The sequence below is a fragment of the Micropterus salmoides genome, unplaced genomic scaffold (genome assembly GCF_014851395.1).
Source record: "Micropterus salmoides isolate LMB-PRFRI ecotype aquatic unplaced genomic scaffold, ASM1485139v1 Ms_hic_scaffold_3, whole genome shotgun sequence".
NCBI classification, from domain to species: domain Eukaryota; kingdom Metazoa; phylum Chordata; class Actinopteri; order Centrarchiformes; family Centrarchidae; genus Micropterus; species Micropterus salmoides.
Genome location: NW_024042261.1, coordinates 36,473,938 through 36,496,003, shown reverse-complemented (window position 1 = coordinate 36,496,003; position 22,066 = coordinate 36,473,938). Strand labels below are relative to the sequence as shown.

The 22,066-nt window shown below is 43.2% G+C and overlaps 1 protein-coding gene across 1 annotated transcript in view; it reads left to right on the top strand.

The window, feature by feature from the left end:
- The window catches only part of LOC119883600, a 38,828-nt gene extending 22,738 nt beyond the window's left edge, over positions 1 to 16,090 (top strand). The window contains exons 5-9 of the mRNA XM_038694342.1: positions 119 to 234; positions 608 to 719; positions 11,383 to 11,584; positions 12,726 to 13,043; positions 14,852 to 16,090. Of these exons, the coding sequence (XP_038550270.1) occupies positions 119 to 234; positions 608 to 719; positions 11,383 to 11,584; positions 12,726 to 13,043; positions 14,852 to 14,990 (887 nt within the window). The 3' untranslated portion in view covers positions 14,991 to 16,090. The remainder of the gene's footprint in view (positions 1 to 118; positions 235 to 607; positions 720 to 11,382; positions 11,585 to 12,725; positions 13,044 to 14,851) is intronic.
- The last annotated feature ends 5,976 nt before the right edge of the window (positions 16,091 to 22,066 follow it).

The following is a 22,066-nucleotide window of genomic DNA, read 5'->3' as shown; positions in this document are numbered from 1 at the left end:
TCCATTTGACTGGCCTCTGCGAAATGATTACAGGAACTTTCTGCACTATAAGAGTACAGTACAGTAAAGTAAAGTATGTAAGTAAAGTATGTAAATGTATCTGTGGTTCTTTTCTTAGATATACTTGACAATGAGTTTTTTGAGGTGAAGAACCAGGAGGCGAACAGTGTCATCTTTCCTTACAACTTCACCGTCTGCCTCTCCACCATGTTTGATTTCACAAACGTTCTGCAGGTAACGTCCCATTGCACTGATTTCACATTAGGTTTCTTTTCTTAAAAATGACATTTAAAAAGTATCCTGACCAAAGCAGACAGAAATAATAAATGCAGAAGAACAAAAGAAACTAAACTAAGACTAAAAGAAACTTACTCATGTTGCTTCTTCCTTTACTATTGGCTTTAATCACTGACAGGCTACAATTTTATCCTTAAACTTGTCATTATCTGCCTGTTCTGTCCGCATTTGGTCTATTCCCATTGCCTCTGCAAGCCCACCCACCCCTGACACTACTTGCCTTTAATAATGAGGGAACTAAGACTGTTTCACATTGTCGTGATTGCATGTCCATGGAGTGTGTCAACTAAATACCTGTGTTGTATTGTAGCTGGTCCAGAGTCTGGAAATGATGCAGTTACTGGGGGTGGACAGAGTTGCCATCTACAAGACCAGCTGCAGCCCTGAAACACAGCGCATACTGGACTACTACACACATAAAGGTGAAGTACAGAGGCTGTGGAGTATTTATCTTGTGTGATTATGTTGGTATTTTATCCATCCATTCAAAACAGCAGAGCAGCAAAATGCCCATTTTCCTGCACTGACTTTCTTCTTTCAGCTCCTCAGGAAGAGTTGAAGGAAGAAAGGATAAAAATCTGTTCCAAGGTTCATGATGGAGACAAAAATACAAGTACACAGTGTTTTCCAGGTCCGTGACAGTAGTGTGTCTCCTCAGTGACTGAAAGGCATCCCTGGTCAGACTTTTGTGTTTTATAAAGACACTGATCCCAGTAGCAACATGACTTGGAAGACCATGTAAGCCCTGACAGCACAATACCTAATATCCAGAAATCCCCCACCCTTAAACTGGATTTTTATTTGTGTGTACAGTGGGTTTATCAGACCTTCTGGAAACAAAAGCTGCTGGAAACACTGAAACTAAGCCGTACAGTAAATGTGCCACAATACCAAAACTAGTAGCTAAAAGAGGCTATAAAGAGTTTATGATAATTCTCTGTGGCTTCATCTAAGCAACAGTGTCATATTCAGTCAAGCGCAGACAGGGAAAAAACAGAGATTTGAACCTAAACACAGAACACCAGGCCAAGCAAATACAGTTTATTTTGTTGATTATCAAAATGTGGACAGCTTACTCCTGGTGAGGTGTAACGTGTGTGGTTAGGGCATGTGAGGGACGACTCATGAGTTGGTTTCTTATTCCAAGAGGGTCCAACTGCAGACCTCCACTGTGGAGTCGCTTGTGGTGCAGGCTCCAAGACACCTCCGCTGTCAGGACAGGAAATGCATGCAAAAAATACAAAATAAAATAGTGTGATTTGACAGAAAACGCATTCTAAACTTATAAAATTTCATCATGTAGACACTCTCTGGGAAGGGATTTTGTCATTGATTTATATTTAATTATTTAGTCAACATTGTAAGTGAAAACTAGCAGGCTAATTCCTTACATATTGATTTGAGCCTATTCTGTCTTCTTAGCCCTTAACGTGCCAGTGTAGCAACAAAGCCTTATGTATATCGCTTCAATAACTTAACTAGTGTGGTGTCCGAACAATAATGCTGCGATGATGTGTTGAGAAGAAATCCGCTTGACACTGTTCTTGATCATAAAAGTTTATTACATCAAGGAGTTCAGCATCAATTACAAGCTCTGCAGCAGCTTGGAGAGTGACCCAGCCCGATGACCACTCTGTCTCTCTGTACATCAAACACAGCTTATATAGGACATGTTTAGGTATCTGTTAGATACCAGATAAGGGTCTGAGTCTGCAAACTAAGGCACCAATCCATATAAGGGCACAGTCCTGTAGGATAAATGTAAACATCTGTTAGACACCATAGAAGGGTTCAGTCCCTACATAAACACTGACCTCTACTCTCCCCTTAAAAGGTCACTAATCCTCTATCCAGCTGCTACAGTGTTTTTTAAACTGTGTCATGGTCAAATACACATATGTTATACACCACACTAGTAACAGTATTTTTTTTTACAGGCACTATTGATTTATTCTGTAGGACGTTAACTCCGTCCATACAGCCAGCCACATCATTCACAGAAAAACATAACTTCATTGATTAAGAGTGTAACTTAGTCTCTCTTCCAGTCTTCTTAAAAGAGACACACACACACACACACACACACACACACACACACACACACTTCTCATTCATAAGTTCCCTTTGAAGAGTAATATATATACTATAGCATTAAATCATCATATCAGCTGAATCTAATGTGAAAAACTGACAACTGTGGGAACTGGACTACAGTTATAGTTTGAGCTTCGTGGGGGTCTATAGTATAATGAACGTTACCAGCGGAGATTAATAAATAATTAAATAATAGCTTGAGCCTAGACAGACAGAGACTTAATCGCTCATTACGTGGTCAACACTTTCTCACACACACAGCAGCTCACTACTTGCCATAAAAATGAATGGAGACACAAAAGTTAGTAGCCCGCTGTAATAATACTTTTACTTTATTCACTGTCAACTCATTATGTATCTGGAAGCTGCTTAAATCTGCTGTGTTGAAGCAGGGAGAGATTAAATCATGCAGTACAGGTGGTAACTTTCTCCAGGAAAGGGATGGGAAACAATGTCGTAGTAACAGTACGTAAACTTCAATTCAGCCAAGATGAATCCATACAGCCAGTCTTTGCACACTGTTTAAGTGTGAAAAAGCTACACCGAACAGGCTAAACGATATCTTTATTTTATCTTGTTTTGGACAAATAACTACCTGAGTGTCATAGTCAACATATTAAGACAAATGCGTACCTATGCCCTTGCTAAATGCTTTACAAAAAAAAGTTTAACGAAGCCAAACACACAGTAGCTTACTTTATCCAAAGAAAAAAAATACTAATCCTACCATACTACTTCAGGAGCTAATGCTAGCCACCATTTGCTTAGCCTATGTAGAACAACAAATAACTTGACTTATACACTGCAACTCTGCTTCCCTCAGCAGTGCAAAATGAAACTGAAACAACTACAACTACAACAACAACAACTACAACAAATACATTATTTTAAAGGAGACCTATTATGCTTTTCCGCATTTTATGACTTATCTACCGTGTTATAATGTTGGATGTTCATGTTAAACATGGCCAAAATTTAAAAAAATTAGGTTAAAGCATTTATACGAAATCACTGTGAGCAAAAACCTCAGGTTTCCTCCTGTTCTGAACGTTCTGTTTTGAACTGCTTTTTCTACCAACAGCTCCTTTCTAGGTAATACAGAGCCAGAGTTCCATATATGGTCACGTGCTCCCACACTAATGGCATGGCAACCCACAGCAACAACAACAGCCTGGTAACATGCTCGGGTCTTGTCCAATCAGAAGACAGCAGGCTTTGAGAGGGGGGCCTTAAAGAGACAGCAGCATCTACTGCTTGTTCAGACAGAGGGTTAAATGAAGGCCTACATGAAGAAAAATATATTTTTCTGAACTTTGAATCATGCAAATCTGCCATACAGGAGTCACAGAACTACAATCTTGTACATTCCCTATTATTACTGTTTGTGGTGCAGGATTTGTTCAGTGCTGGATTTAGTGTTTTTGCATCAGGCACCTCGTTGGGCAGCTCCTTATAATATTCAGCCGTTCACGGCATTCTTGTCGAAACCTGTCTGCGTTTGTGATGAAGGTGGGTGGCAACGATCTGCTAATGATTGCTAATTAGTTCATTTGATATGCAAATGAAACAGTGAATTTTGCCACTAATGTAACATTACGTTACTAACGTAGCAGTGTTTATTTGATGTTACACCTATGTGCGCCTGTGCAGCACTGAGAAAAGTTGTCTACGCCCACCCTGTCCTACGTCCGCACCTTGTATATATACACAACAGTGAGACGTTTTTTCAGCTCTGAGAACCAAGGTCCAGTGAGGCCCACTGCTTAAGTGTAATTTATAACGACGGCGTAGCCTCTACGTAGCCCCGTAGCTTACGCTGTCGCTGACGTGCACCTCCTCAAAAATGTAAATACACGTTAAGGCGACGCGGACCATAAACACTGTGATTGGTCAGCTGGGTAGCCTAGCAATGCCTCCGAGCAGACAGGAAGTGCCCCGTGCTTTCAAGTAAGTTTGACTAGCGGCCAAAACGGCGGCTCAATATAAACAGTGGATCAATATTTGACCGTCACAACCCAAGCGAAATGATTCGTTTCACTATCAGAATGTTATCCATTCGGTCGCTAACATTTGAAAAGGCTATCCCAGCCGCAAGTATACAATTTTACCCCCACAATCGGAAGTTAGCCTGCTCGGCCAGCAAAAGTCAACACAGTGGATGCCACAGCGCTACCGCCGACTAGCGTTTGGCGGTGTAATTGCAGAATGACAGAGACACCGATGCACAAGTATAAATGCATGGCTACGTGTGTAGCCTATGGCGTAGCTATGCACGTAGACCCGACGGAGGAGTATAAATCAAGCTTCAGAGGTCTGTGCCTATACTCATAGAATCTGGAGTTACAATACGTAACCTGGGGTGGAAATTTAATTTTTGGCTCACCTGCCAATGGGACTGGTAGATGAAAAACTCCACCGGCCAGACATTTTTTTTTCTTGCCAAAATAATAACTTGCCTTTTTCTGTCACATAAACATTTGTTTCAGTACTTTTAACGGAGATAATAAGGTATTCTGTTGAATACAAACTTAAAGACGACCCTGACTTCAATCCCCTAACGCCCACCCCCTTACATATGTACGCCAATAAGACACAAGTAACCTGAAATGAACATAAACAACAACCAATGAACGCCCCTAATCCATGTGTTACATGATTTTAGATCCCTTGGTACAAATTTAAGTGCAACACATGACAAAAACCAACGCTGTTAGGTACCGTCAAAAGCCTATTATATGGCGATATCCGAATAGGCCAAACGCAAAATCTACCCGCATTTGGCGCTTGGCGGGTGTTCATTTCCACCCCTGTATGTAACTATCGTCCTATTACGTATAGGCTTTGCCCTCTAAGGCAATCGCTATTGGGTTAGATGCGAAGCAGGATGAGTCAAAGCCTCAATGGCCCATACTGTACCACCAAGCACAGACCCACCTGCCCAGAGCCAACATAATAAGCCATCCAGTCCCCTACAACTCACGGCATTGGTATTGGCGTGTGTGCAACTGTCAATGGGAAGGCGGAGAACCAACCCATGCGTAAGGGGTCGGGACGGGATGGGGGGCCCCACAGCTGTGCACAGAGCAGGGCCAGCGTGAGCATGGGCCACTCCCCCCACCTTCTGGTTGGGAAAAAGCGCACTGTGTACTCACAGAGGACAATCACTCAGACAGAACACTCAGTACTGAGTGAGTCAGCAAGAAGTGGGAGACATCCCGCAGGTAGAAATGGATGAACGAGCACGGGCAAGACCAGGAGGCCGCCGTAGAGATGTCATCCACCGACATTCCGCCGTGCAACGCCACAGAGGAGGAGACGCCTTTCATGGAGTGCCTCTTACAACCAGTGAGACAGGTGCTGCGCTGACAAGGGAAGCCCCTTGGACTTAACAGGCGCTGCGAACAGCGCCAGGCAGCCGTGCGCGCCACGTAGTAGGACAGCGCACACCAGGCAGAGGAGGTTGGACGCAGCTTCGTCCTCAGACCAATGGGGTGGGAGGAAAGAAGCCAGAGAGAGTGATAACCCATGACCGAAAGGAGTTGGTGATGCTCTTAGGCATGAATGCTGGATTAGGGCGCAGGAAAGTAGAGCTGCCATCACCCTGGATCCTGAGACATGACGGAGCTACAGAGAGGGCAGCCAGATCAAGGGGCTTGGGTCAGAATCCCACTTGTGCCAAATCCCACTGTGGGGCGGCAGGCCACAATACCAGCCTGTGCCTCCGCAACCCCTTCAGGAAACGCTACATCAGCAGGTGAGTGAACACCGTCCTGTCACCGAACCCTTTGTGACAGGACAAAATGGTGGAAATGTAGGTCTTAACCATACTCAACGCCAGACCTCTGTCCATGAGCAGCTGGAGGACATAAGCACCAAAGGCAGCGGACAGGCCACCAGGTCCAACGCCAGGTCAAAACACCAGCGTTGGAATGCTGACAATGTGGAGGAGTAAGAGGACTGAGTAGAGGCGCCTTTCGGCCCTAGGATGGTGCACACCACCTTACGGGAGAGACGTAGACCTTACAGGTGCCGCTCCTCATTGGCCACCCCCTGTGGGTGTGGCGGTGAAGCGTATAGCTCCTGATCACGCCCCCCCGCCTGAGAGAGCGCATCCCTCCAGGGGAGTTTTCCCACCAGGATGACTGCCAAGGCTGAAAACCACAGGCGGTGCAGGAGGTGCGGGGTCAGCCGAACCGGCAAAAAAGCATCAGCAAAGCAACAGCCAAGGAAGCCACAGTGGATGCGCTAAGGCCTCCACAAACCGCAATGGGTTGTCCCGCTACCTCAGTGAAAACCACGGGGCACACTGAGCGTACTCTTGGTTGGCAAACAGACTGACCTCTGCCACGCCAAACCTGAGCCAGATCCGGGCAATCAGATCAGGGAACTCTGGAGATAGCTGAACTCCGGAGCCCATCTGGAGGTCAGAAATCTGAGCTAGGGAGGAGAGAACTGTTTCCTCTATCCAGGCAAAGGGGGGAGGGGGGGAGGAGAACTGCAGCCTGTGATCCCAGTGGGCCAGGCTGTTCATCCACCTGCCCATAGAGCAGAAAACGAGCCACTCCAAACATCAGAGCCAGGCTGCATGAAGGCTGTCCAGCCAGCTGCAGCCGGTCTGTACAGTGTGGGGGAAATGTGTGGCCGCTGACTCAGCTAAGGCAGCAGTGGCCCAAGGAACATGCTCTTTAGGGCTCTGTTTGTGTATATTTCAAAACACTTTGTCTCAACAGAGAAACTGCAGGCAGAACATGAACAGTGAACACACAACCCCCCCCCCCAAAATGTCACTGGTGCTTCCTGGAACGCCGTGAATGCTGGCTGGGTTAGACCATGAGCAGGCCACCGCAGGCCTTGGGAGCGTGAAGCTGCGTCAGCAGGGCAGGCGTCGGCCGTGACGGCGGGCAGGGCATCAGGGGACGGCATAGGGAGCTGCGCCTGCAGCAGCCTTGGGCCTGCGGACATTCTTGCGACCGTGGCGGTCACACCAGGGAGCGGCAATAGGACAGCACCATACAAAGGGTCGAGTGTGTGTATCCTGTCCACACGAAACATAATGTCCGCGTTCATGGGCTCATATGACACAGCTTGGCTTTTGTGAAACAAAGGGGTTCTCCTGGACGCACATGTCAGTGAGGAATGTCTGTACAGGGCATGTGTTTCGTCCACACGAAGAGTCCGCTTTCGTGTGGCTCATACACAGTTTCTGTGTGGAGGGGTGTGTGAGAGGACCTCAGACCACGAATAGAGAGTGTACTGCTTGTTGATTTGAGCTCGAGCTGCAGGTTAGCCGCCTGGCTAATGGCAGGCTCACACAGTGTGGGGAGTGCATGTTTGGTGTTGCTGATTCGGCAATGTTGACACACAGGGTCTGCCTGATCGGCTGATGCGGGGTAGACCACACGTTAGCTCAACATTAGTTTCCTGTTAGCTCAACATTAGCTTGCCTCGCCGCAGCAACCTAGTCAACCTAGGTCGGAACAGGGGAAGCAAGGAGCCGCTCAGAGACCCGTGAACGGGAAGAGCAGAGCCAGTCCGACTCCCACTCTTCCGGCAACAGTAGATCGAGGGCTTTGTCCAGAGAGTTGACTAGTACTAGTATTAGTACTAGTACAAAAAAAATTTTTTACACAAAAATCTAAAAGTAAGCAATATTATTATATGAATATAATATTTATCCAAGATATTACTCAACTTAAATAATTAAGTTATGTCAGCTGAGAAGTTTGTACTTAACAAAACAGTGCTTTAGCTTTGTTAGTATGATGCCTTTGTCCAAATTTTTAAAAGGTTCTTTTGTGAATCTAACCAAAAGGAAGCGTGAAAAATACCTAGAAATACTGTACATTCAATATATTCCCACTCCCAACCACAAAATGTTTACGGTTGTAAAATAAAAGGGATCTTTAAACGGGTTTGATTAGTGTTCAATGAGCTCCTTGAGGCAAAACAGTTTTCTCTAGTTTTAATGTGCATATGAAAAACACGCAAAGCAACAAAATTAATATTATTCAACATATAGCTGAGGTTTTTACAGAAAATATTCTGATGTAACCCCCAATGTAATCATGAACATTTTCATGAGTAATGTTGATTTAATTACATATTTTTCCCAGTAGGCCTAACTGTAACAGATAACACTTACATTTATTTTGTAATTTAATTACTTGACTAAATTACATGTAAGTGGTTACTCCCCAAAACTCCCAGTATGTTTGTCTACAATTGAACATTAAATGGTCTTCTTCTTGGTATAGAATCATGGGTTATAGCTTTATGTTATGAGCATTAACAGTAGGCCATGTAGAGTGGGAAATTACGTTCGTATCATTTTATAATGGTGTGCTGGTTTCTCTTAGTGTAGCATCCCGATGGAAAATGAAGAACTTAACGTTAGCTTGCCTCGCGGCAACCTAGCCAGCGTCGAGGCCGGAGTCACCGGCGGCCGTAATAGGGGATGCGGGAAGGATAAGGATCATGCTGATCAACAAAGTTGTGCACTGGCGACGGAGTAGCCTATTCACACGTAGCTGTCACACAACGGTCCCCTTTGGTAGGTTATCAGTGACACTATCCACTCGCCATAGTGTCATACGTTACACTTAGTGCAGACAGGATACACACCCAAAACCCTGCGTGTAGTGTTATCCTATTGCCGCTCCACAAATTACGCACGTCCCCCCCGGCAGAGCCCGGCTCCGGAATTGTTTGCTTTAAGTAAAGTGACACAAATTTTGCGCAGGAAAACAACTTTTATTTATGTTTCTTCACTTTATGGACAATCTGTATGAATTTTGGACATTTTGCAGTTTAGCACAAAAACACAACACAATTACATCAAGAAAACTCAATTTCAGGGTGGTGAAAGATCGTTCAAGAGAAGACCTGTTACCGACCAACATCATGTAAGAAGAGGCTCAGATGTTATCACAGATGAATGGTGAGCCTATGGACCTCACAGGCCCTAACAGATGCAGTGGATGATTAAAGACAACCACTTCACAAAATGTAAAAGACATTTTAAAGTAATTGAATGGGAATACTGTTTGGGCAGTAGGAATGAGAATCTCTTGGTACCTCACAATTCAATTTAATTACAATTCAGAGGGCAGCGATCCATCTTGTTGCATTTTTTTGTCTGTGTAAATTCTGGATAATTACTAAGCATTTCGTTTACACATTAAAATCCAAAAGAAATGTCTCCTCAATTGCTTAAAAAGACTAGTTTACATCCCTGATTTACTTCAGTAGCCTTAGCTCCTCCATGGTCACCAGCGTCCCTCCTTTAATAACCAGTTGTCCAACTCCTCTGGACACTGAAATATAATTTAACTTTATCAGGATGTACAGTATGTGTACAGAACACCAGTTTAGCTTCAACCTGCGGTTCTCATTCCTCAACAAGTTAGGTAGTAAATGAACTAATTATAAGACCTTATAACACGTAATTGTTTGTTAAGTAAAGTTAAGTAAAGTGACACACATTTTGTGCAGGAAAACAACTTTTATTTATGTTTCTTCACTTTATGGACAATCTGTATGAATTTTGGACATTTTGCAGTTTAGCACAAAAACACAACACAATTACATCAAGAAAACTCAATTTCAGGGTGGTGAAAGATCGCTCAAGAGACCTGTTGCCGACCAACATCATGTAAGAAGAGGCTCAGATGTTATCACAGATGAATGGCGAGCCTATGGTCAGGCCCTAACAGATGCAGTGGACAATTAAAGACAACCACTTCACAAAATGTAGCCTATTAAAAGACATATTTGAAATGGGAATTGGGTTAGCTAGTGCTAACTGCCTTCACTTTTCCAGCCGTTGCGGAAACAACAGACTTAACGGACACACTGTGACCTACACTGCAAATGTTCACCAGACTGATAACTTACGAAGTAATTTAAATATTTTCCTCCGCTAACTTTCACCGTCACGTACTGCTACTTGCTTTCTCTCATTCAAAATCACTTCAGAATCATTGTGTGTGCCGAACACATTACGCACGGCAGGCGACAGTGATGCTGGGGAGAAATGTGTTTCTTGTAAACTGCGTGACCTTACTGTTGCACTTTACATACAGCTGCTTTTGAGAAAAGATAACAAAAATTATCATTGCTGTTTCTCACTTCCCCACATTGTGTGAGCCAGCTGTATGTTAGCCGAACAAGCAGCCTGAGCTTGCTGCAAAGCTGCACATGCTCTCTCCCATAACATATAACACGGACCGGCTGCGTGGCCTTCATGCAGTCTGGCTCTGATGTCACAAGCAGAATATTTCCTCCTCGGCCCGCCACTGTCTCTAGAGACAGCAGAGAGACAGGGGGAAACATGCGCCACCATGCTGGAGTCAGCATGGGAGCATTGCTCCACCGGGGCCATCTGCGCTCTGCCACTTGGGGGGACCACAGCCGTACCGTATCCCCGGTGGGGGGAGGGAGGCGGAGGCAGACACAGTCACCTGGGGGTCCGCATGAGGTGGGGCAGGCACACTCGTGGGCTCATAACCATGCCGCTCCCCGACGAGGGGAGGAAATGGCCTGCCTGCGACATCAGAGCCAAGCTGCATGAAGGCCGTTTGGCCAGCTGCAGCCGGTCCGCGCAGAGGTCTTTATACACCACTGAAAACATAGTTATGTACATTATATTGCATCAGCTGTTCTGGAACCAAAAACTCAGTTTCCCATCTCAGGCTCATTCAACTCAGCTCAGGGATAAGCTCAGACTTTTTTAAACCTGCTTTCTGAAACAGGGCTCAGTTGATAGCAGCTGATCTCAAAGCCAGTCAACATCAATTGGCAGCTCAGGTGATTCTCCTTAGTGTTTATTGGCAAATTCAATACAAGGCGCCTTATAAGGTAGAGGTCCCGGAACAGAGTCATACCACCAAACATAACTTACTGCAAAGCAAATAAAAGTTTCTTTGATTAAAGTTGTACTGACTGAATTAAAACCTCTTGGCTGATCTAATTCTTTCAATGTCTTCTTTTCAGGTTTAGTAGAGGTGATTCCTTGGTCTCTGTCCAGATTTCTGAATGTATCTCGAGGCTGGCTTCCTCAACACGGCCCAGGTGACCTCCACTACTTTGGCCAGATTGCTGCTCTCAATGACTGTGTTTACAGATACATGTACCAGTCCAGATATGTGGCTCTGCAGGACATAGACGAACTCATTCTGCCCCAGACAGTCGACAGGTAGCACTTATTTAATGAGAGTCTTTGATAAATCGACCTCTGGAAATGATGCTTGGTTTGCAATAAAGTTATCATGTCTTTTTTAGTTCGCTGACTGATGAAATACAATCTTGATCTCACACTCATTTATAATGTTTATAAAGCACTAATCGATGCTTCATAGGAGGAGTTAATGATGTTTACAAATGCAACACTTGTGTGTGTGTGTGTGTGTATACAGTATATCTATATATATATAGCTCCTGGTTAGCTCAGTGGTTAATGCAACTGACTTTGGTACAGGTGATCCCACCCTGACCGGGAATCAAACCCACGATCACCTGTAGGTTCGATTCCCTGTCAGGGCGGGGGTATCCAGGCAAGGTCCTTAATGCTAATTGCCAACCTCAGGCATGAGTGAAACCGCAAACACAATACCAGTAAGGTCCGCGTCAGGTGCAACCTGATGAAACCCATCATCAACACTGAAAAAGAAATAACTCCTAGCTCAGTGTTCTAACTCCCACCACACCAGGCAGGACCCCAGGTGCAGACTGTGCAAGGATGCCCTGAGACAGTACAGCACATAACGGCAGGGTGTAAGATGCAGGCAGGAACAGCGTACATGGAACGCCATAACCAGGTAGCTGACATAGTGTACAGTAACATCTGCCATGAGTATGGGCTGGAAGTCCCACGTTCAAAATGTAACACCTCCTAAGGTAGTTGAGAATGACTAAGATAAAATCCTGTGGGACTTCAAGATCCAGACTGATAAACTGGTGATGGCTAACCAACCAGACATCGTGTTGATCGACAAACAGCAGAAGAAGGCTGCAGTGATAGATGTGGTAATCCCAAGCAACAGCAACATCAAGAAGAAGGAACACGAGAAACTTGAGAAACACCAAGGGCTGAAAGAGGAGCTAGAAAAGATGTGGAAAGTAAGAGCAACAGTGGTGCCAGCAGTAATTGGAGCACTGGTGTGACCCCCAAACTGGGAGAGTGGCTATATGTATATATATGTGTGTGTGTGTGTGTGTGCTTCCAACTCCATTATACTGTGTTATTGTGTGTTAAAGCATTTATTTCTGTTAAGCTGCTTGTATGTGGGTAGTGTTTAAAAATTGTAGTAACAGTATATTTTTTCTTTTTTTACCAGTTGGACGGCGCTTTTGCCTCTGCTGGAAAATAAATATGGGGCTGACCTGTGTTACTTGTTTGAGAATAACGTGTTCCCCAACACCATGAAGTTGCCTCCTCCCACCTCCCAAACTCTGCCCCAGCAGAGCCCCAGCTGGCAGAATGTGCCCGGGGTGAACATCCTGGCTCACTTGTACCAGGAACCCCCTCTTTACGGTAACACCAAGATCATTGTCAACCCACGAACTGTGTTCTCCACGGCCGTCCACAAAGTGCTGAGCTCACAGAAAGGCTGCACCTTGGTTGACAGGAATATAGCACGGATGTACCACACAAGGTAAGTGGTTGTTTACTTCCTAATCAGTTCAGATCAGATCAGTTGTGATTGTACTTTTATGTGTTAGGAGAATGTGACACAATTCCTCCACACCATTGGTCCATGTAGCTGCAAATAAAAACAATTAATAAAACAGACTTCTCCTGAAGGAATAAATGTGTTTATCAAACAGACCCAAGAGATGTTTTAGAAAGTGTTTTCAATGGGTGCCACTCTCCTTACATGCTTTTAAGTGAGGACCATACAAATAAAAGTAGAAATGTTAACTGCGGTTTATTATGTATTTTGTTGGATTCACTGAAGTCCCACAGTCTGAGATGGTGAGTTTTGTTGGGGAAATTATCTAAAAAGCAGGTGTAAACATAGTGAAATTGAATTTTCACAACCATGAGAGAGGAAGAGAGGAAAAATGACTTTACATTCATTCTACAGAAATCTGAATGACATCTGGTAGCCGTAGCCCACAAAGATCCAGAGAGCTGCTTTTAAAAGTTTTTTCCATCAAACTTGAATTTGAACTTGACAATTTTTGTATTTGTAAGTAACTACAGCACTGTTCTTTTAATAAGATGTTCATTTAATGCATTCAGCTGCATTTATTCTATTGAAACATCATCTGTGTCAATACCACCTACACCATGAGTTTCTGTAAGAATCACAGCACACATTTTGCTCTGCACTATTTTCTTAGTAAACCTGTACTTCACCTGGGTCTGTGTGACCTGCTGAAGGTGTCTGTACTGGGTCCAAGCTAGTACTGGCTGAGGCTGAATGTGGATCCACTGTGCTTGGACTGGCTGACGATCGCATGAACATAGTTTATAAACACTGTTTCCCATCTGCGTTCATCAAACTTAATTAATAGTTGTAATTTATTGTAATGTTGTTTAGGCACAAAGTCTGGCAAGCAACCAAAACACAGACAGACCAAGAGATGTGCTGCCAAGCTGGGTTAGCAAGACAGACTAGAGAGATGCACTGCAGATGCTTATTAACTTAACATCACTGTTATCTGCTGACATCAGACTTTGAGAGGAGAGAAAACACATTTACCTGACTGCTGTCAGTGAGTTTTTTTCTCTTCTTGTGTCCAGAAGGATAGGCTAGATTCCTCTTTATCCTCTCAAAGTTGTAAACATTAACACTCGCTTCGATCGGAGCTCTTCTTAACATGTGGGGCCCTACACAACGTTCGTAGTGAGCTTATTGGATGGCTCTGATATCGCTCTCTTATTGACATAATGTTAAAAGTTTAATTTAATTGTTTAATTTTTTGTTTACATCTTGTATAATAATCTAGAGTTGAACAATACGACACACCTTATACTATACCCCTTTTAAACAGGACCTGTGTTGGACCTATTCAGATCTACAGAAAGTCACAGGTTAATCCCTGCTTGTCACCATCAGCAGTGGCTTCAGTCAGCAGTGTAGTTTCAATCAATACTAATTCATAGAATTACACAGAATTCCATCATAATGTTGGTAATTGTTTTTTAATTCTACCCCCATCCTACCACCCAGCCTAGAATTCAGCGAGCTGAAGATAAAGATTATACTTAGAAAGAGTAGAAACCTGATTAAAGACATTCAGCAATTTAAATCAATCCAATTTTTTCAGGATCAGTTTTGGATAAACAAAATGGGATTGAAAAATCGCATTGTTAAATTATCAAAGAGTCCCCTCTGTTTCTATGAGGGACATTGAGGTTATTATTAAAAGAAATCTCTCAAATGCAGATTTGAGCACTCTGGTGCTTGTAGCTCAGTTTGTATAACAGTTGGATTTCTGCTTTCTGTCTGTGCAGAGCTGCGATACAAACCGAACTGAAACCAGACCAGCTGATTTACGATGACCGACTGCTGAGCTACAGCACCCGCCTCATACAAACTGTCAATACTGTGCTCAAAGAGAGTGGATTTCTACAAGAGAACAGCATGCAGTAGAGTGTGTGTGCCACAAATCTCTTTGACTTTCCAAATTGTTCTGACTTCAGAGGGCGTTCACTTGAATTTCCCAGTTAGGGAAAACAAATTTCCAATTATTCCAACACAACATGAATGCACAATTTCTACCACCCATGTGTAAACATTGTACTTGATGGCAGCATAAAATTAAACAATACGGGGAGTCATAACATTAGCATAAAGACTGAAACTAAAAGGTGGATTACAATCTCAAATGCCATCTTCTTTTGTGATGAACTTCGAACTAGATTCAACAGCGACCTCATAGTCCTCCATTGGTCCATTGTGAGATTATACACAATGGGCTCCCTGGTCTACAGGCCAAAGCTGGACCCTTCTGCTGTGAGGCTGTACTCAGGCACCGTGGTGCTTTGAGCTAAATGCTAATGCATGCTAAAATGTTCACTAAGACAATGCTACATGTGTATGTTAATCAGGTATAATGTTTACCATGTTCACCATGCTGACAATAGAGGGCATTTCTTCAAACTTGGCGCAAACATCCACAATGAACTGAACTTGTCAAAGGTTAAGGTCCTCAAACAGGTTTTTTCTATTCTAGTTGCAGGTATTTCAACCCTTTATTACACAATAGAAATTATGGAACTAACTTTAAAATTGCACCAACTTATTAAAAGTATATGAATTAAATATAAATGACAATCAGTTGCATTGGTCTGTAGTATGTTAGTAATAATTTGTCAAGTAAGAGTAATGTCAGACTATTTTACTGAATCTTGTATTTATTTGTGCTCGCAAGGGAATATCAATCAAACTGGTGTTGGGTTGTTTTGATAGAACATCTCTTCTTTTTTATTTTCTTAAATGTTTTTTTTATTGTGCACTCAGGGGGAATATTAATCAAACAGGTGATGGTTTATTCTATTTATACAATCAGACAACACTTTCAATATCTTATTCATATCAGTCAGTATATGAAACAGGGCAAGACGTGCAAATATAATATCAAGATGTACAAGGTGAACTTCACAGAAGAATATAATATAAATGGTGTGCAAATTCCATCTGGTAAAAACACTCAACACGTGGTGCAAGCAAAAAATAAAAAACTTTGTTCTGAGTTTTGTGGCTTTTATTTTGATAGACCAGATTCTTACCAATAATGGCATTTTTTCAAGTGTATCATAACGAATTGCAACTCCTTATGAGCTTGACATTTTGGTAACATATTTTTGCACCTGACTGCTGTTCAATTGGAATTCGTACAGATATTATTACCTAATATTAACATGACTACCTCCAAACAAGAATGCATATCTCTATTATTATGATTAAAGGTTGTGGAGTTGGAGGATCTAGCTGTGACCACTAAAGAGCAATTACATAATCATTTTATCAATATTTCTCTCTATTTTTGCTTCAGTTTGTTACGTTAGATTTATTTTTTAAATATTGGTGTCTGAGATGTCAGTGTGGTGTCTTACTGTGTTATTTTAAGTTATTGATGTAAAGTTCATTATATCAACAAAAATTGTAAAGATACAAATAATCAGATACGTCTCAAATTCAGTTCTTTATTTTTTAACTGTTCTGCTGAGGTGCAGTTGTGTTTCAGTTCAACACTAAATCGATTGAAGCAGGGTTTAGATCCAGTCCACTTTTTTGGTGTGGAACTTTCCAAGTATGATGAGGAGCTGCACAATATAGCCTTACCTTATTATTTACCTTACCACTTTGTAAGGACCATGAAGTACAACATAAAATATGAAATCAAATACATACATTGATTCACCCTTTCCCGTTTTTCTGTTAATAAAATGTTCAAATTTTTCAAAATACATTTGTATGTTCACAGTGGTAAAATACATAAAATTTAATTTATCTTTTCAACTTGCAAAAATCAATTTTAATCAATGTTAAGTTTAAATATTTGCCACTGAAAATTTGAACAAATATCTTAAAGAATACTTCCTACTACCTTATTATTAATACAGTATTTGTAAAGAATAGTACACGCCCTTTTTCACTTTTAATCACTCACAACAGAAAACCAAATGAATTTTGCTGCAGAAAGTATGGTATAGTCCAAAACATTACTTATGTGTTTTCTTACTGCGTTACCACTGACTTGACATGTGCTGCCTTGAGGTAGTTCCTCTTTGTGACCACTGCAGGGCAGTAAACACTAAATTATTTTCCAGCTCTACCATCATCAAAGCAGACATGATGTGATCTCTCACATGGATTTTAAGCTAGATGACCGTAAAAACGCCATCAACGCTACGGACCACAACAAAGCTCGGGTGACTATGCTAGCCGAGATAACTCTGCCCCATGAGGACTTTACACTCCTTAAGAAAGCGAACAAAAAGATTGCTGACCTTATGGAAGACATCCGACGACTTTCAGAGGAACTCAAAGAGAAAGATTCCCTGCTGACTGGCTTTATAGATGTGGCTTCAGTACAAGCCAAACAGATTGTTTCTCTTAGCGCAACCGCTAACATCCAGGACACCGTGCTATGGGACCCCTCTACCCTTCCCAGGCTTTCCTTTTGCTTGACTCTGAAGCATCAGTCAACATGGGCTGAAGTGGTGGTCCGTGGCTGCAAGAGAGGCTCGGACGGGGCTGCCTCTCCTCCGCACATCGGCCTCTCCAACCGCTATGCAGCCTTGTCTAACGACACTCCGGTCCATCCAGCGGTCCATCCATCACAAGAGTGATAGTCCATGTGGGAACAAATGACACAGCTCTTCAGCAGTCTGAGCTGACAAAATCAGATTTTAACCGTCTTCTTAACTTCTTTTTTTTTTATTTTACCTGTCCTGCCCAGCAGCCTGGTATAGAGTATAATGACCTGGATACCATATTGTGCCAGACAGATTTTACTTTAACAAGAGAGTATTAAAATACTCCTTTGTCTGTTTTATTATTTATTTAATTATGTATTGATTTCTCACCAGGCCAGACAGTGGGGCAGACACGGGGATGGAGGACACAAACAGACAGCACAGAGAAAGGACAACACCTGTAAGAGAAGGGGGAAAGGGGGATGCAAGGTGGGGACAACAGGGAAAAGCTGTGGGAAACACCAATTGCAGAAAGCAACGAAACCTGCAATAGAACAGGCTTGGGGAGGAGAAAAACAACAACAAACAAACAAACACAAACAAACAATAAAAATAATAATAATAGTTAAAAACAACCAGCCGAACAGCAGCAATAAACAGCTGACATATTAAGACAACTAAGAGAACAATGAAAACAAGAAACAGTCACACACACTAAATAAGCAACACAACACAGCCACGAGAGCTGGAATAATAATTAATTTAAATAAGTAACTGAAAGAAAGGCATCAGGAATAATTCTACCAGGGACAACCTAAGTTTGTTTGTGTCTGTGTGTGTCTGTGTGCGTGTGGGTGAATGTGTCTGTATGTGTGTGTGTGTACATGTGTGTGCGCATAAGCCTGTTAAAGAATGTAGTTGTTAGTGAGAGTGGGACGCCACGACTGTAACAGGCAGGCAAGAACCCCAGTAGCCAATAGGGGTGGGAGAAAGAAAAAGAATAAATCAAATCAAATAATAAATAAATAAAAAAAAACAAAGACTCCCAGATGCACTGCGATGCAAACGCAGAAGACCCCGACCCAAATGGCAGTTGACAACGTAATGCCGACGGAGCGCAAAAGAGGAAGAGCAGCGCCCGGACCGACCGCGGCGCACACACAACAGACCAGTAGCTTCCCCCCATCCAGCACCCCACCGCCGCACAGCAAACAACCAAAATGCGCAAATGCCACGCAATCATCAACACCAAGTGATGAGCCCAACGTGCACACTGCGCGAGCACGGCGACACCCATGCCCAGCAGACCCCCGCGAATCCCGCGTGCGAGGTTGGGCAAACGAGAGAGAGCAAACGGAACAACACGACAGTGAAAGCCAGCGGAGAGAAACACCAGCAGCAAGTCCCAGCCCGGCAGCAAATGCGCCGCACAGGTCACCGTGCACCCGCCAATAAAATTCCACCGTCCCCCCAACCGCCGGAAAAAATTAAGGCCGCCGGCGCCAGCCGACATCCCCCATGCCCAGCGCGCCCCCCGGCCGCCATGGAACACCAGCCAAACCAGCAACGAGGCAAAATCAACTAGCTCAGCTGCATTCCACCAACAACCCACCCACCCATCAAGGGCCGAGAACTCCAGGCACAAACCCAGAACAAACCGGAGCACAGCCCTGCCCCGCACCCACACTGCACATCCTGAAAACTAACTATATACCTCAGTATCCAGAGGGGTCCAACAACTGGCCGACAGAGAAATGGGGAAGCATGGATCCGAGGCCAACGAAGCAAAACAGGGACGCAAACAGGTCCCTCCAAGCCAACGAGGAAATGCATCCCCCAGACTCCAATGCACAAACTATGCCCAGCAGCCATCCAGAGACCCTGCCCAGGGAAAAACCATAATGCATCAAGATGCATCAACAATCGCCCCACAATCCCACCGCAGACACAATTCAGACAAGACCGTCACCAACCCCACAGTACCCCCGACACCCGGTCTTCTTAAATTTTTAAAGCAGTGTGGAAAGTCCATTTGTATCTCTGGTCCCATTCCCACTGTTGGTCACGATGCTGGCTGCTTCAGTAGACTCCTTGGCCTCCACGACTGGCTCCAGTCCGCCTGCAGGGCTTACGGTGTGTGTTATGTCGATAACTTTAATATTTTCTGGCAAAGAATGTCTCTTTTTAAGACAGACGGACTTCACCCAAACAAACGGGGCTCAGAAATGTTAGCTGCTCACATACAGCATGTGGTGCGGTCCTCCCCTCAGGACTTACGTGAATGACTAATCATTCATGCAGCACACCTGGACACACCACCGCTCACTGAACAGATCTCTGCCTCACTGCCACAAACAACTGTCTCCACCTACTGGCATGTAAAGCCGTCTGCTCCCAGCGCTGTTCCAAAGACTTCTATTCCTGTAATCATCACACATAGTTTAAATTAATTTAATTAATAATTTACAACAGTAAACCGAAATGTGCACATCCCACACAGAAATAATAGCAATCTCTTAAGGATTAGGACAACTGCACCAACTCCAGCACCCAGAACAAACTCATTTAAAATGGCTCTCTTCAATTTGAGATCTCTGTCAAGTAAGACTTTCATCTTCAATGATTTTATCTTGTCTGCAAATCTAGATTTTATGTTTTTAACTGAATCCTGGCTGCAAATGAATGACTATAGCCAGCTAGCTGAACTGTGTCCGCCTCAATATGATTGTTTTAGTCAACCGAGGGTCAGTGGTCGTGGTGGTGGGCTAGTGAGCGTGTATACGGAAAATTAAAAATGTCATCAAGTACGCTGTGATGAAATTAACTCCTTTGAAGTTCTCACTCTTAAAGTTGGAGGGCTGCAACCTATCATATTTGTTATAATTTATCCCCCCCCAAAACCACCTGGAGGATTTTTAGCAGAACCTTCAGAATTTTTATCTACTCTGGTTTTAAATTATGTTATATATTATATATATTATTATTATTATATTATTATAATATTATATTTAATATTCATGTTGATGACCCCACCAATGTTAATGCAACTGACTTTTTAAATATGGCCACTTCTTTTAACTTCAAACAACATTTCAAAGGGCAAACACATAACCATGGTCATACACTGGACTTGGTTTTTACCCTGGGTGTCAGCATTTCCTCTGTGGAATTAGTGGACATGACCATATCTGACCACAGATGTATTGTGTGTAGCTGCGATTTGCCTGTTACTCATGCCGCCTCCCCAAGCTCTGTGTGTTCTCGCTTCTTTAATGAACAAAGTGTTTCAAAGTTTTGCGCATTCTTTCAGAGCCAAAGCCAACACCTGTCTGATTCCAACACCAACAATCTGGTTGATCATTTCAATCATATCTGCTTGTCGTTACTAAATATTACTGCTCCTCTAAAGGTTAGACCTACGTCTAAAGCTAGTAAGCAACCCTGGATAAAGGACAGAATTCGCAGCCTAAAAAGGGAATGCAGGAAAGCAGAGCGCAGATGGAAAAAATCCAGTCTCCAAGTCCATTACCTCAGTCTGAAGGATTTATTAATTAACTACAATAACATGGTTAAGGATGCGAGAACACACTATTTTTCTGAACTCATTACTACACATAAACACCAGGTTTCTGTTTAAGACTGTGGATCAGCTGGTAAACCCAACCCCTCCTTGTGCCTCAGCTGGAAGTAATGATGACTGTGAATTGTTTTTATCTTACCAATAAGGTGGTGTCAATCAGAGCCTCTATTACCCCCACGGCCTCTTACTCAGAGGTCCCTCACCAGCAACAACAGTTTTAACCAGTTTTATCCCATCGACTTGTCTGAGCTTTTAAAAACAGTATCACAAATGAGTGTCCTCCAGCCCACTTGATGTAATACCTACAAAGTTTTTACTGAAAGTAATGGATTCTGTTGGGCCCCATTTGATCTCTGTTTTTAACAGCTCCCTATCTACTGGTTGTGTCCCTCATTATTTTAAAATGGCTTGTGTGAACCCACTTTTAAAGAAACCTGGTTTAGATCCCTCCCTCCATCAAAATTTTAGACCAATTTCAAAACTGCCTTTTATTGCAAAGATTCAAAACCATTTTACACGCCTTCATCTCATCACGCCTGGATTATTGCAACAGCCTTTTCACTTGTTTAACTCAAAAGTCTACTTATCGACTCCAGACTGTCCAGAACTCAGCTGCCAGGCTTTTAACCAGAACAAAGAAACATGACCACATTACTCCTATTTTAGCTTCATTACACTGGCTCCCAGTATGTTTTCGAATTGACTTTAAAATTTTATTGATCACTTTTAAAGCTCTTCATGGCCTCTCGCCTTGTTAAATTTCTGACCTTTTAGTCCCATACGCACCAGCACGTACCTTGAGACCCTCGGGCAGAGGTCTGTTGTCTGTTCCAGAGTCTCGACTGAAAACTAATGGGGACAGAGCGTTTGCTGTCAGGCCCCGGCCACCTTCTAGATTTCAACATGCATAGAACCGACTAACTTACATTTTTACACCCTAAGGA